Here is a 14653-nt window from a genome sequence, read left to right on the forward strand (position 1 = left end):
AAATTGTAGATATTGGAGAAATATTGGGATGACCAAACATACCCATGCTGAACTATCAGAGTACCTTGGTCCACAGGGCTCGAGGTAATTGACAATTAGGGCCGTAAATGCCGAGTATTGTCATCGCTTTTGTCTCCTTGGAACCTTGAAGACTCGACTGAATCAGTGGCCCCTCGTAAGAAAAGGGGCTGCTGCCCGCCCCGAGTGTTCGCCGTACAAATTGCTATAGGCCTGTTACCGCCGCATTATGTAAGTCCGTGCCGCAGTGCACCAGGAACAGCCGCTTCAGCAAACAGCCGCCAGCTTCAACACGTCACATCACATAATTTTTTATCGACGTCGCGTCGAGACAGAGAAAACAATCCGGAAACTTCACTACATTCAAAGGGACGCTTTCCTCTACCCAGACGTTTCGAATCAGCCGCCATCTCGTTAATTTCATCGAACCCATCATCAAGAAGATACCGAATTTCTGGGACAAAAACAAATATTTCACCAAAAAATGGTTGCCGGCCTCGACAGCCAGCGGCTGGAAGCCGTCTTCCAGTCGCGACCCGACATCTTGCAGGGCATTCAAAAGGCAGCCAGTACTACCCTCCGTTCCAATTGCGCAGTTTTCTTTTCTTGAAGTCTCAAATGCTGATTCTCGACTACTCAGACACACCCGATCGAGTCGCATTGTTCAACAATATCGCGAGTTTCGTTCACGAGCAGATCAACGGACCCGAACCGGCATCGAAACGCAGACGGATAGAAGAAGCCCCTACGAACGGTTTCAAGGCGTCTAACACAAACGGGGTGGCTGCAAAGCCTGCACCGAAAAGCATCGGGACCGGAAACGCTGCCGATGAAGAAGTTCTCCTTGTGATCAAGGACATTTCCGTCTCCGTGCCCCAGCGCAAGAAGTACGAGCTCTGCTTCACGGCGAACTTCTTTTACGCGCGGTTACCGAATACCACTGCACCCGTCGAGGGCATCATCTACGCTTGGGATGACATTGGTGCGTCTCCAACCGCACAGGAACTTAACATCCCAGCCAAGCTAACTTGCGCTTCAGAGTACCTCTTCTGCCTCCCCGTACCCGAGAAGACTCAGGTGCAGCACAACTACGTCCTGTTTCCCCGTGGAACATGCCTCCCGACGAAAACCTCACCCGAGAAGGAAGCTCTGGTATTCACAGTGCCTGCCACAGCCCCCAAGCCCGGCACCATCGAAGGCCCGAAAGCGAACGCTGCATCAGCAGTCTCCGACACCTACCGTGGCCTCTTTGATTGGGCGTTGACGACACACCTCAGCTCCGCTGGCAATCCTGCCGAAATCGTCGCAGCCGATCCCAACATCTTCCACAGCCTCGTCCGCCAGCCGCACAGACCGAATGAGAAGGCGGTACACGTCAAGGCCTTCCGCGGCTCCAAAGACGGATACCTCTTCTTCCTTCCCAATGGCATTCTCTACGGCTTCAAAAAGCCTCTAGTATTTCTGCCCGTCGACCGCATTGTGGCCATGAGCTACACAAGCGTTCTGCAGCGTACATTCAACATCGTGGTGGAGGTGTTCACCGAGGGTGACGCCACCGAGGAGATTGAGTTCGGCATGTTGGACCAGGAAGACTACGGCGGCATCGATGAGTCCTATGTCAAGCGCCACGGACTGCAGGACCGCAGTATGGCGGAGCAAAGGAAGGCGAAGATGGAGCTGACTGAGAACCTGAAGAAGAAGGGCGCAAACGCCGACGCTGATGCCAATGGAGACGCGGATGCAAACGGCATGACGGAGCTCGAGAAGGCTCATCTTGAGGCTGAGCAGGCGCTCCAGGAGGATGAAGATGAAGACGAAGAAGACTATGACCCTGGCAGCGAGGGAGAAAGCGAGGGCTCTGGGTCGAGCGATGATGATGACGACGACGATGATGATGATGAAGATGACGATGCCGGGGAAGAAGGCGAAGAAGGCGAAGATGGTGACGAGGAGATGGGTGAAGGTGAAGGTGAAGGCGAGGAAGAGAAGTGAGTTGCTAGGAGTCATGTGTGTTCAAGATGAGGCGGTTGAAGGATCTCGCTGTTACGGCTCGTGATCATGATAAAGGTGTACGATAGAGACGTCGGTCGTTAAATCGACTCCAGAGCATAGACGTCCTCATACTGGATACCCGAGGGTTCAAGGTGAATCCACGTACAGCAATGCAACAACGGTGGAATCCACAGCCGTCTCTTAATCGCTGCACTTCCACTGGCTTGTAAATTACGGACACGAGGAAGAGAAGCCGTATTCTCCAGTTTCTTACAAAGACACAGAAGCTCTGCAGGTCCTGACTCAGCGAACACGGAATGCTGAAACATCCCATGTCAACTGAATTGACAGCCCTCCTAATAGACATCCAGAACGGCCGACTTGAGCTGAATACCTACTCCGTTACCTCTCACCCGATATTTCAAAGATGTGCATACGGCAGGATCCGATGAGTGTAGACACAGGCACTGGACCTTGCTTCACTTGTCTTACGAATGCGCATGGTTCAGGAAACTTTAATGAAGCTTACATTCAGGCACAAAATTCCTCTAATGAGAAGGTTCGGATCAAGGTAGCCTTTGTCTGGAGCATGTAAATAATAATATTGAGTCCAAAGAGATATAAGAGAAAGCCCTCGGTGCCTAGCTGCTCGTTCATGTAAGCTCTGCCTACTCATTCTCTGTATATATTTATACTCCTTGATTGCTTACCATGATGAAGGCTACAATTCTTTGTCTGGCGTTCATCCTGGCCTCATCAGCAGCCATCGCCATTCCCACGAAGACAGCCGTTGCCACAGCCTCCGTCCAGACGCCCACATCATTCAACGTCACCAACGTTCCGCCGCCTACAGGGGGCGATCGAGACCATGGCCAAGATGGCGAGAAAGGCAACCTCGCGCCCTGGGAACAATCGTTCTGTTCTATGAAACACCATCACAAAACAAAGTTATCACATCATAAGATGAAGCATCCCGCACATCTAGGGGGGAAAGACACCAAGGGCAATCAAGCGCCAAATTGGCAGCACTGCAAGAAACATCTCGACAAGCATCTGCCTCCCAAAAAGTCGCCTAGAAGCTTAGCAGAGACAAACGGAACACGGGCATCCTCAGCGGAAGGTCATGGAGGTCAAAAGGAGCATGAGGGCCACAAGGGTCACAGGAGTCATGGGGAATGCTTCAAGAAGTGCGTTGGGTTCAAGATACCCTTCATCTCGAAGCTGATACCCGAGGGCATGATGGAGCCTGTCTGCGAGGGTATCTGTGGATGCAAGGGTTCTGAGCAATGTAAGGGTAAAGACTCGGGAGGCGAGGAGGAGCCGAAGGAAGAAAGCCCTCCTGTTCAGTATAAGGACATGAATGAGGTGCATGACTGGAAGGAATGGATTGCAAAAGAAAAGGAGATCAAGCCGGCCAAGGATAACGGAGATGCTCCGCCCACGACCAGAACGCTGAAAGATGTCTCTACGACACATGAATGAAGCCCAACAAGTACGTTATGGGCTTCTTGCTTAAGACTGCGCGGTTCGAAACTGTGTTCAGGAGTGAATAGTAAGGTTTGAGACAGGAAACTCAGCACCTCGCTCTCATGTGAATACACGACAATGTTACAGCTTACTTGTTGTTGTATACTACGAGCAAGACATCTAGAATGAAAGCTTTACATTCAGATAGCTTATACGGATTAGATATCCGGGGTCTACATCAGAATCCAGTGCGGCTGTTGAACCGCAAACATGCTAATTTGGGGCTCAGGAGCTTATATTTGTAGTGACGGAACAGACCTTTGGCTAGTTGGCCTTGCCCCAATCGTCACTCCTCGTCCACATTTGGAACTTCCGAGGGTCGTCGCCGCGATTCAATGGTACGCACTTTAGTGATCATAAGGCGCATCGATCATCATGACAAACGATCGTTCCTCCCAGTGCAATTTAATATCGGTTACCTGTCTGCCACGTGCGCAGCAAACCAAAACCCGTGGCTTATGCACATGAGGTCAAGCCAGACTCACAGACATGTGAGATTGAAGAGCCAAGCAAGCCAGGACGAAGGAAGACAAAGGAGCCCAAGGGAGATTACGAGGCGTTGTGATTGGTCCCCAATCCAGGCGTGGCTGACAATCCTCCCAATCTCCTGTAAGCGCTAGAGAGCTTCCCGCTAGCAGGTCCAAACAATCATCGGACGGGTACTTGAGTGCAGACGAAGAACTGAGAAGGTCGAGAATTACGCATTCCGTGGACAAAAGCTCCAAACTTTCTTGCCATCTGGCACAAATCGAGAAATTTGGGTTCTTCTCAAACACTGTTTTGCCCAGCTCAACGCAACAACTCGCAATAATGGGTGAATCTACGACGGAATATACACCAGACACCACGCCTATATATGATTGCGTGGTCATCGGTGCCGGATACTCCGGTCTCGCGGCTGCACGACTCCTGAAGGATGCTGGAAAGAAGGTCCTTCTACTCGAGGCGCGCGATCGCGTTGGTGGACGCGCAAAGACGATACCGCTCGACAATGGCGACTACTGGGATGTCGGGGCCTCTTTCGTCGGTCACAAGCAAGATCTCATGCACGCTCTGGCAAAGGAGTTCGATGTGCCATTATTCAAGCCACCCAGCCAGGGAAAAATTGTCCTGGCTTATCGGGGCAAGGCGCGAAGATATGCGGGCCTGATTCCGCCGGTGAGGCCGTGGGAGGTTCTGGATACGGGTCTATTCGTCCGCCGATTCGAAAAACTGTGTGAGACGGTCAACATGGAAGAGCCGTGGCAGACACCGAACGCGGCAGAGCTTGACCGCATGACGGTGCATGAATGGTTGAAGAAGCAGGCTTGGACACAAGCTACCATTGATCTGGGCAACTTGGCGTTCGAAGGAACGATCGGGCAGAATACGTCTTGCATCTCGATGCTTCACGCCATGTTCTTTTTCAAGGGCGTGGTCAGTCTCACGTCAGGCTTGAGCTGCGAAAATGGAGCGCAGCAACATTTCATACAAGGAGGAGGCCAAGCCATTGCCGAGAAGCTGAGAGAGCACCTGGGAGACGGAGGCATTCGCTTTGAGGAACCAGTTTGCGGCATCACATACACCGAGAATCTTGCGACCATCCGGACGTCTAGAGGAACATACCGCTCACGACGAATCATCTCCGCCATCCCGCCACCGCATATTCTCAAGATCGACTTCGAGCCAAGGTTACCGGTAGAAAAGACCACACTGCTCCAGCACATGCCGATGGGAGCCTACATGAAAGTCTACGCAACCTACAAAACCCCCTTTTGGAGGGAACGAGGCCTGACGGGAGAGAGCACGAACCCGACCGGCTTCCTCAGCGTGACCTACGACGCGACGTCGCAGTCCGGGGGCCCGGCCAAGCTCACAGGCTTCATCGTCGGCACCAAGGCGCGAGAGTTCATCAGCTTCAGCAAGGACCAGAAACGGGCCGTCGCCCTCGCTGGGTTTGCATCCGCGTTCGGTCCGGAGGCGCTCGACCCGGAAGAGTTCTTCTTCCACACCATGATGGAGGAGGAGTGGGCTCTCGGGTGCCCGATGGCGACGCCGGCGCCGGGGATGTGGACGCTGCTGGGGGAGTGGGTTCGGAAGCCGGTTGGGGCTATTCATTGGGCTGGCACGGAGACCTCGACGAAGCATTATGGGTACATGGAGGGCGCGGTATTTGCGGGTCAGAGGGCTGCAAGAGAGGTTTTGGAGGAGCTCAAGTGGAAGATCTGAGGTTGACGGTTCGAAAATGGGACGTTGTTTTTGGCAGATGGCCTGATGCAATTGGACATGTGTCTACAGGAGCAGTATCGGAATCACTGGCGTTTGGACTTGACAAATGACTTCGAGTGCATCACTACGCTGAATTAGTCTAGCATACCCCTAATTGAAACCAATGTGAATTGGAAGCCATATTCTATCAAAACCCAAGGCTGGAGATCTGTGTAAAGGCAGGGACTCAAAGAAGACCCTGGGGTAATCAAAGAGACAAGGTCACACAGCCATCGATGCTGTCTTCCTCAAAGATGGAACCGAAAATGATGCCCTCGTTGATTCCAGACTCGTGGAAACCGGACTTGGTGAGGTCACCGGTGCCGTTAATCGACTTCTTCAAAACGCCAAAGTGAAACTGTCCCTGTCCCGAGATGTCGTTCTCGATGGGCTGGCCCTGAGCGACAAGAGGGGCATTCCCTTGAGAATAGTACACCTGAGTCAAGCTACGATATCAATGTCAGTAAAGCCGGCTACAGTCACAGAAGCAAAATCATGCACTCACTTCTTGCCAAAGTCCAAAGTCAGGGCAAAGTTGTGGAACACGCCCTCAGTGAACTTGGTCTTGAAGAGCTCCGGCGACGGGTTCGTGTTGGAGTTGCCAAACAGGTGGAGAACATCCGGGTCCGCCGGGTGAATGCCGATGAGATCGCCGTACTTGAGTGCGAATTGGTTCGAGCTGAAGATGGAGCTCTCCAAAAAGACCATTTGGTATTCGTGGGTTAAGTTAAGCGGCTTCTTAGGGTCCTTCATCATGCTCCAGTGGACCGTCTTGATGCCGGAGGTGGATGGGTCGGTGCCGTTATTGCTCATGGGCAGCATCTCTGCGCGGCGGAAGCCCGTTTGCACATTGGTCTCGGTGGGCGCGAAGATGGATCTGTCGTCAATGTTGACTTGGAAAGGCTTGTTTGCCGGGCCGTCGAGCTAAGGAAGATCGGTCAACTGCTGCCAGAAAGATTCATGTTGACGTGTGGCTTACCAGAGACGACAAGCCTGTCGGAATAGTGACAACGTCACTGGCCTTCAGACCCTTGCCGAAAACAAAGCCATTGTTGAAGGGACTCGCAGAGGTGTCGAAAGAGGCGGGTGTGAAGTTTGTTGGGATTCTGCCATCGAACTGGATAGGGCACTTTGCGGCATCGGCGGCACCAGCCGCGACCACAACAAGGGCGCCAAGAGAAGAGGAAGAGAAGTGCATGGTGAGTGGAGCGAGTATCGCAAAATAACTTGTTAAAGAATGAGTGTAACTGACTAAAAGTCTTGAGCGAATGGAATAGAACTTCACGACAGACGATTTGCACAGGACCAAGCAGACTACAGTTCAGATGACAGATGCGACACTTGTAGCCGCATGCGAATCAATAAGTACTTGGTTGTTTAGTATCCCACCGGCCTACGATATTGGGTAGAGACCTCCTCTCTTCGTCAATTGGTCAGTACAACAAGGCCATGGCCATGCTGGTATGGGTTAAAGAGAGTTGTTGACGGGGGTTGTGGAGTGATTAGGGGAAGGATGCTTTATCCGGCTCGGTTTCGCTGTTGTACGAAGTTTCCGCCATTAGTCGTTACGGAACTGGCGGAGAATAAGGTGGAAGAAGAGCCTCAGCATGCTAAGTTGCGACTCGGTGGTTGCCGGTGGGATGAGTTTCCAATTTGTCTGAGACGCAATTAGAGTTTGCTTCATTCCCGAAGCTTTGGGAACTCCGCCGATCTTGAATCGTGTAAGGGGCAGGATGGAGACGGTTCATCCGTTGTCGGGCAGCCAATTTGTCGGATGGTCTGACATTGAAGTTGATGGCCGGAATCATTCGCGCCCTTCTTCACTCAAATAGCTGCATCGCGTCGAGCTGGGGTGTATGGTTTTGTGTGCGTAACTTCATTTCGCTGCATTTCAAAGACATCCAGGCTCAGTCTTCATGATGGAGCATCTGACTGCATACCTTACATGAAGGCACCATCACTATTCGAACATTGTCGAGTGCCAATGACAATGAATAGCGATAGGCTTGTTTGGTTGGCACCTAATTGACGCTATGTGTGATGACGTAGCAATTTGGAATATGTACATTGAACGCATCATTCGCACTACAAAAAGCTCCATTATCTCGTGGTAGCCAGAGTATCTGAGCTTACCTCGAGCAGACATGCCTTCTCCGCCGCGTTGCTATCCCCTAGGCGAATTGGCAACCCAACTGTTGCGGTGTTGCTGTGACGCCAAGCGTAGCCAGGGTGTTGATAGCGTACTCGCAATGAGCCGGCGAGGTAATGTGAATCGTGTCGTGGAAAAGGTACTTGCGAGCAGTGTAGGCACAGTTGGTCGACTTGTAGTCAGGATTCGGAGGCCTGCAAGGTTACAAGGCAGTCAGCGTCTTTGTTCGGAAACAACGATGTTGAACAATATTTCGGGCCTGGTGTTGGAGTGCTTCACTACTTACACGACAATGCCAATGGGCAGAGCGTCTGCGCAGTAGCCGTTTCGATCAAGGTAGCCCGCGGTGGGACCGGTTGTCAGCGTGCCAGCCTTAATGGACCTCAAGCCCTGGGTGAAGTCTGGTGCAAAGATGGTGATCTGCCCGCGATACGTGTTGTTGTTTCTAAGTTCTGTGATGAGATTGTTCACTGCTACACGGTAGTTGTTTGCGAAGTCGGCGACCTTGTCTCTGTCTGCCTGGGGCAATATCTGAATTCTGGGAATGAGCTCCGCCGGCAGGACAGAGAGGAAGACAAAGTTGCGAGCTCCGGCGCCATAGATCTAGGGCGAGGGGCCAAAGTCAGTCTCTAGCTCAATTGTTTTCGCGCTCTCAAGTCATGACGAAAAGTGGGTGCGTCGAAGGGGCGGACAAATGTAGCTCTTTACCTGGGCAAACTTGGTGCGGATGACTCCGATCAAATTGTTGATAGTTTGGGCTTGATTAGTGGTGGTGTTGTAGGTACCAAGAATATCATTGCCGGTGTTCGACGCCAGGAAGATAAAGAGAGAATCCCTAGCCGAAGCAGTACCTGCCGTACGAGCCGCTGTGAAAGCGGTAACGATCTCATTGATTTGATCATTCCAGTTGATGATAGGACTGAACCCGGGAAGAACTTGCGTGGGCACCGCATAGCGAGAGTCCGTTACCGCTCCGGGGTATGCAAACTTGTTGAGGACGACATTGTTTGCACCGCGTGCATTGGCGATGTAATTTATATGGTTCGGTCCGTTTGAAGTCGTGCTATAGCTCCTACCATCACCCTCAGTCAGCTTATTCGAGAAAATCCCAAAAGTATAACTGAGACACGTACAAAGGACCACTTCCGATGTAGTCGTAAGATGCACCAGCTGTCCAAATGTTGCGGATTGTATTGAAACCTCCCCAGTTAGCCCCTTGGGCATCGACTGCACCAGCGAGCAACGCGGCACACAAGGCGAGGGACGAGTTCCGCTTGAGAATCATGACTGTTCCTGAATCAATTGGAGTCCGAGATCTTTAAGTGAGCAGCTGAAGAGAAAAACGAATGGTGGTGACAGCTGAGCGAGTGATTGCCTGAGATGAGGCTGGTTGCGAATTGTGTAAGTGTAGATGCAGATGATATTGCTCAGAATGGGATCGCCGCCGTCCTATATATGATAATTGACCTCAGAGGCACTCCGGCATATTATCCCTGAGTAAGACGGTCTAGACCGCGATCACCGTCGAACAGGATCGCATTTTTCTGAGCCTCAAACCTCGTCCTCGGATACGGATAGGCACACAAGCCATCCATTGTGTGCTGCATGACGTGTGGGATCGCTGAATTGCCTGGGTAACAAACCTTGCCGTACTTAATGAGTTGCTGTTCGGCTTGCACAAGTGTTCCTGACTTTCAAAGCCTGTTCGCGCAATACCGTCCGAGGTTTTTAGCCTCCCCCGCGATCCGATGATCGGATGTTGGGAGTAAGACCCTCCTCAAGGGGCAGCAAGACGCATTGACTACGAAATTAGACAAACTTCGTCTGCCATCCGAAAACCCTAATCAGCATTATATTTTGGGAGTTGGTGTGATCCAATGTGAGCTCTGATTCGGCTTTGAGAGCATGGACGTGTTTGTGTACGATACCGAGCCAAGGAATGAGGCAGGATTTGTGTTCCTATGTGTTCACTGACTCCCCTTCTCAGACCTGAGCCGTCGCCTACGCAACCACGGGCGTGCACAGGGGCCAGTGCACCAGGCAGATTCCAACTTGAAGAAGAGCCAACTGACCACTTACGAGTAGCCGACTGCGCGATTTTGAAGATCTTTCCAAAGGTGATAAAGAACTTGTGGCTTTCTCAGACTGAACTTCCTGGGCTGCCCGACCAAAGTCGAGATGGGCGCCGTAGGAAGTTAAGGTCAATTCAACCGAGTCTTCCATCCGTGGCTGAGTTGTGACAATGGCTTTAATCAAGTCGTTATGATCATAGACCTTAGAAACCCCCTCTTTGTGCATTCTTTATTCTGACTAAAATTCATCCTGTTTTCTTTGTGCAAATGTGTCTTTCAGTCTGATAGTGAATACAGAGGAGTAGGTTCGAAACAGGCGTTGAGTCGTGAATAGAACCCTCCCCCCGTAACCAAGTGGTATAATACATAAATTCGCCTGCATCATCCGTCAAGTAAACGAGACATAGTCCTCCAATCTCATCGCAACCGAAACAACAACCAAACACAAGGGTCACCATTGTTAAAGATCCATCCACTGAGCAATCTCAACAATCACGTAGGTCAGTCCGTCTGCCATACCCAAACACAACACAACACCGAGCATACAATGTGTGAGGTCAAGCAAATCCGCGAGAGCTGTATCCGCTGCAGTGAAATAGTTCGCCATGTCACGGATATGAAGCCTTGTGAGAACCACCTCCAAGTCAGATCCAAGAATGGAACTCTGGCTCACTGGTGCAAAGGCAAAATCACAAGAAGTATCCATGAGACATACTTTCCAACTCGCCATCCATGTAACGACGCTTCACATACCGCTGCGTTGTCGCGTTGGACTTCTCAACCAGCCAGACAACCACCGCCCTCTGGCCCCCAGCGCGTAGAGCGCCTCAGCGACCTAGGCATCCGACGTGGGAAGGTAGTAACCCAAGAGCCCCAGTGTCAGAATGAGACATGTGATAGTCTTTGTTGTTTGGAGCATTTCGAAGCTTGGCCCGAGGCACTGCCAGAAGCTGTCAAGCAGCCCCAGACAAAGTACATTGGCCATCAACTCGATCCCGCCAAGCCCTCTCATGATTTTGACATAGTATTGGGCGTCTCGGTGGCTCGATTGGAGACACATCGAGTTTTTCGGCAGTTTAACCAGTGGCTTGATGTCCCTTCATTTCGTGTTAGACGCCTTGACGACACTGACTCTTTTTTTGATGACGATACTACTCTATAAGTAGGTGATGAAATCCAAGGGTATTGGGAGGAATTTTGTTGGTTTCAATTTGCAATCATGAGTGCGTGCTTGGATCTCGATATTGCACAGTTATGATATTGCACAGTCATGGATTGTCTCATCAAGACGATAGATTGAGGCAGACTAGGTAGGTAATAGAAGTCCTGGAAGTTGGCTTGAGGGTGCTTTAAAGTTCCAGCAGTGCGTGGCGAAGGAAGATGAAGTGACCAGGGGCTCTTCTCTAAACAACCTTTGTGGTATCTCTCAGACAGAAAGTCGAATACGTAAAATTATGACCATAATCCACCTCTCAGAGTATGTAGAGGTAAATATGATTCAAAAAAGAAATGTCGACTCATCGGATCGTTAAGAGAGCAATTGAAGACGCCGGCAAGCTGAAACTGTCGTTCAGGACTTCGTCTTCCCTTACATCGCCCTCGGGCTCCCCAGACACAGTCTCAAAACTCTGTCCCGCCCACGTCCTGCTCACGACGTTCAGTAAGCTTGTAAAACAATTACAAGATGCGAAGTCCACTTACAATCCAGCATTAGCAGTCGTATTTTCCGAGAGCAGCATCTTCACCGTAGTTGATAGACCTGATCCAAGGCCCTTTAGATTGACGCTGATGCTCGGCTTCTCTTGTCCCCCGAGATGGACCTGCGTGTTCAAGACAACAATTCTGGCAAGTCGCTCTTGCTCCCATATGCCATACGCGGTAATAGTAATATTACTGGTCGGTATTTCGGCAACACACGCTTCGCTAGACTTCCCGATGGCTTCGTTGACAATCAGAAAGGCGTGATAGGATGGAAGAATGTGGGGACGAGTAATGTTTAGACCGTCATCGGAGTCACTTGTTGGCTGTATCAGGTTGTATCTGAAACCTACCCCGTGGTGGAAATGAAGCCTTTGTATCCCAAAAGAGGCGCCGAGTAAGAGCCAATCGGTTGCCCAGAGTGCACTCTCAACAGTATTACTCAGCCCAGGTTGGCCATGGCTATAAATAAGTCACAAAGTTAGAACATCGTCTAATTATGACGAGCGACACTCACTTTGCATAAGAGTTTGTCTCGCCCTATTCAGATGTCAGTAGGTAAAATGAGATGGTGTGTAAGAGACACTCATACCAATAAATAGTCTAAACCCACGGATCTCACTGCTTGTATACCGGCCATCTTAGTAGTCAAGTTGCCGCGCACGTATATCTTGTTCATGAGATCTCCGGGGTTGACGACACGGCGTGGATCGAAGCCGCCAGAGTAGGCATGCTCCGTGAACTGAGTCGTCGCATTTCGAATGGTCGGGTCGTTCAGTATACCCAGCTGTAAGGGTCCTGCTGGCGTCCATTCTGGGGCGTTAGCTCCAGTAAAGGCCCCAGGCGACAGTGTGGGCCGATCTGAACCGGTATGATTGAACTCGATCTCTCTGCTCACTGCCTCGGCATACTGTGCCCAGGTATCTGTATAGTTGGCAGTATCCCACTCAACGCCGTAGGGACCATTGTACACCGTCCTCGTCAAGCCATAAAAGTCAGGCTCATTTCCCAACTCAACGTTGACAAGTCGCACATTCTTGGTTAAGTTTGCCCGGTCCCCTTGAAAGGTCTGCGCAAGCAACCGGGCCTGAGCCACAGTCTCAGTCTGGTTCAAGGACTTGAGGTTGAGACCCCACATGAAGGGCGTTCCAGCCGGTAGATTCCCCGATAAGGCATAAAAGTCTCGGCCGATGTAGATGTGATCTGCCTCTGGGTTGGGGACAGTCTCAGTCGGTTCCGGAAAGGTTTTGTTCATGACCTCGAGGCTTAAGTCTAGAGTGGCTCTGTCTTGCGAGTTGGCTCCTACACGAAGGAATGGCATATGCCCGGTCCTCTCGCCTAGGTTTGAGAGAAGCCGGTTGAAGTATTCGTTTGGTTTGCCGACTTCTTGCCCGGCCCAGTCTGGCCAGCGGTCCATCTCTATGCTGAAAGCTGCGAGGTGAGGAGAGAGCTTTTCGGCCCATTCTGGTCGGTGACTTGGCAAATGCAGATTGAGATTATACTCAAGACCGTCGCCGAATGCTTTGCCCAAAAGGACGAGGAGAACTAATGGTATAGACATTTTGCACAATGCAGCGACTGCGCTTGGAGGAAAAGATGAAAAATAGAGCAACAAACTGCCGGTCTATGTAAACAACCTAGAAATCAGAACTTTGAGAGGACATCGTCAGTGACTTAAATACACTTCGGTGAAGGTGTTTGCCGAAACACTCAGCCGAACGATGATACGTCATGTCAAGATTCTGCCAACTTTGAACGGGGACCTAGCTCATCTTGGAGACAATAGGCAGTATCAATGGCAGGCTCACGGGTGAACATATCCTCCAGACAGTCACTTTCAGCTGTATTCCCACAAATCGCTGTATTTTCGTAATTGTCTCTGCTCCCGCTGTAGGTAGACGGGCAGAGCAGGGTGACATGGTTCCCCGCAAGAAGTCAAGTGTCACTGCAACACTACTGCACGGAATTGAGCTTGAGCAGCTACAGAAAAGCGCGATTGGCCATGCACTAGCCGATCTCCTTTGCCGTTGTTCCTGTGTATACGCGTATTTTGACGACGTAAACGGTAAAATTGATCAAGTGATCGCGAATGGGACGCCGAACCGGCAAAGGCCTACATGGTGGGAAGCTGCACATGTAGCTCAAATTGCTGAATCTGTCGCACTGCGACTTCGTAACGTCGAGTACAGCCCAATCACGTGGCAGCAATCACTTTGAAAGCAGCCTTATGCTTGAGAGATGAGCTGCGGACGAGGTCCCATTCAAGTTGTCTTCAGCCAAATTGTGGTTTAGACTTAGCAAGTCTCGGAGACTGGACCAGTGTCCATGAATCAAGATTAGATATGGGGATGCATTTGAATAACATAGTTGAACAAATTTGATGGTAAGCATAGATCATAACATCGCTCAAAATGCGTAGCTTTGTGTTAATTTAGTTTGTTCTACCTTCTCTTTGTGGCGATTCACTTGTTAAGAGAGATTCAAGATACGTGAATCACGGGTACAACGGGCTGGAGTGAGTTTGTGTGAACGTAGCCGATCCTGCCCAAATAAATCGTGGCCCATAGACTTGTTTGGAAAACAATTTCCTTTGACTCCATCGTGACTCTTTGTACCAGGACACTCGAGACTCAACCACAGGTCTAGTATTCACGAATATTACACCCATATAATACAACAGCCTCAAGTGAGTCTACGTATATCTGAAGGCTCTCTTACCATCAGTCTTCCAGCTCACTCTAGAAATCACCAAACGCAAGCAACTTCAACACAACATTTCAAACAAGAACAAGAGTGTATAACCGCTTCTTTAGAGAGATAAATTTTCAAGGTAGCAAAGATGTGCATTATTTACTGCTGCACAGAAAGATGCATCCGGTGCAGACGCCCGATAAACTACTACGAGCGACGATTCCCCTGCGCAGAGCGATATTGGTACATTGATGAGATC

At 50.6% G+C, this 14653-nt stretch overlaps 7 protein-coding genes across 7 annotated transcripts; 4 read left to right on the plus strand and 3 right to left on the minus strand.

Annotated features, from left to right (window-relative positions):
* Positions 1 to 502: 502 nt before the first annotated feature.
* On the plus strand, positions 503 to 2010 carry CABS01_10801 (uncharacterized protein; the record flags this gene model as incomplete). The annotated part of the gene is made up of 3 exons (XM_060544156.1): positions 503 to 587; positions 659 to 1000; positions 1058 to 2010. 3 exons carry the CDS (start codon positions 503 to 505, stop codon positions 2008 to 2010), a joined length of 1380 nt encoding a protein of 459 aa, XP_060398880.1.
* A 714-nt stretch (positions 2011 to 2724) lies between these two features.
* CABS01_10802 (uncharacterized protein) lies at positions 2725 to 3492 on the plus strand (the record flags this gene model as incomplete). Its single annotated transcript, XM_060544157.1, has 1 exon — positions 2725 to 3492. One exon carries the CDS (start codon positions 2725 to 2727, stop codon positions 3490 to 3492), a length of 768 nt encoding a protein of 255 aa, XP_060398881.1.
* An 855-nt stretch (positions 3493 to 4347) lies between these two features.
* On the plus strand, positions 4348 to 5745 carry CABS01_10803 (flavin containing amine oxidoreductase; the record flags this gene model as incomplete). Its single annotated transcript, XM_060544158.1, has 1 exon — positions 4348 to 5745. The coding sequence occupies one exon, from the start codon at positions 4348 to 4350 to the stop codon at positions 5743 to 5745; it is 1398 nt and encodes a 465-aa protein (XP_060398882.1).
* A 247-nt stretch (positions 5746 to 5992) lies between these two features.
* CABS01_10804 (uncharacterized protein) lies at positions 5993 to 6982 on the minus strand (the record flags this gene model as incomplete). The annotated part of the gene is made up of 3 exons (XM_060544159.1): positions 5993 to 6230; positions 6290 to 6708; positions 6764 to 6982. 3 exons carry the CDS (start codon positions 6980 to 6982, stop codon positions 5993 to 5995), a joined length of 876 nt encoding a protein of 291 aa, XP_060398883.1.
* A 973-nt stretch (positions 6983 to 7955) lies between these two features.
* On the minus strand, positions 7956 to 9218 carry CABS01_10805 (fungal cellulose binding domain-containing protein; the record flags this gene model as incomplete). Its single annotated transcript, XM_060544160.1, has 4 exons — positions 7956 to 8127; positions 8220 to 8536; positions 8642 to 9005; positions 9067 to 9218. 4 exons carry the CDS (start codon positions 9216 to 9218, stop codon positions 7956 to 7958), a joined length of 1005 nt encoding a protein of 334 aa, XP_060398884.1.
* Positions 9219 to 10552: 1334 nt separating this feature from the next.
* Positions 10553 to 11167, plus strand: CABS01_10806 (uncharacterized protein; the record flags this gene model as incomplete). Its single annotated transcript, XM_060544161.1, has 1 exon — positions 10553 to 11167. The coding sequence occupies one exon, from the start codon at positions 10553 to 10555 to the stop codon at positions 11165 to 11167; it is 615 nt and encodes a 204-aa protein (XP_060398885.1).
* Positions 11168 to 11522: 355 nt separating this feature from the next.
* On the minus strand, positions 11523 to 13264 carry CABS01_10807 (uncharacterized protein; the record flags this gene model as incomplete). The annotated part of the gene is made up of 4 exons (XM_060544162.1): positions 11523 to 11649; positions 11707 to 12165; positions 12221 to 12243; positions 12326 to 13264. The coding sequence occupies 4 exons, from the start codon at positions 13262 to 13264 to the stop codon at positions 11523 to 11525; spliced, it is 1548 nt and encodes a 515-aa protein (XP_060398886.1).
* Between the last annotated feature and the right edge of the window lie 1389 nt (positions 13265 to 14653).

The sequence above is a fragment of the Colletotrichum abscissum genome (assembly GCF_030869225.1).
Source record: "Colletotrichum abscissum strain IMI 504890 chromosome Unknown Scaffold_28.1, whole genome shotgun sequence".
Taxonomy (NCBI): Eukaryota; Fungi; Ascomycota; class Sordariomycetes; order Glomerellales; family Glomerellaceae; genus Colletotrichum; species Colletotrichum abscissum.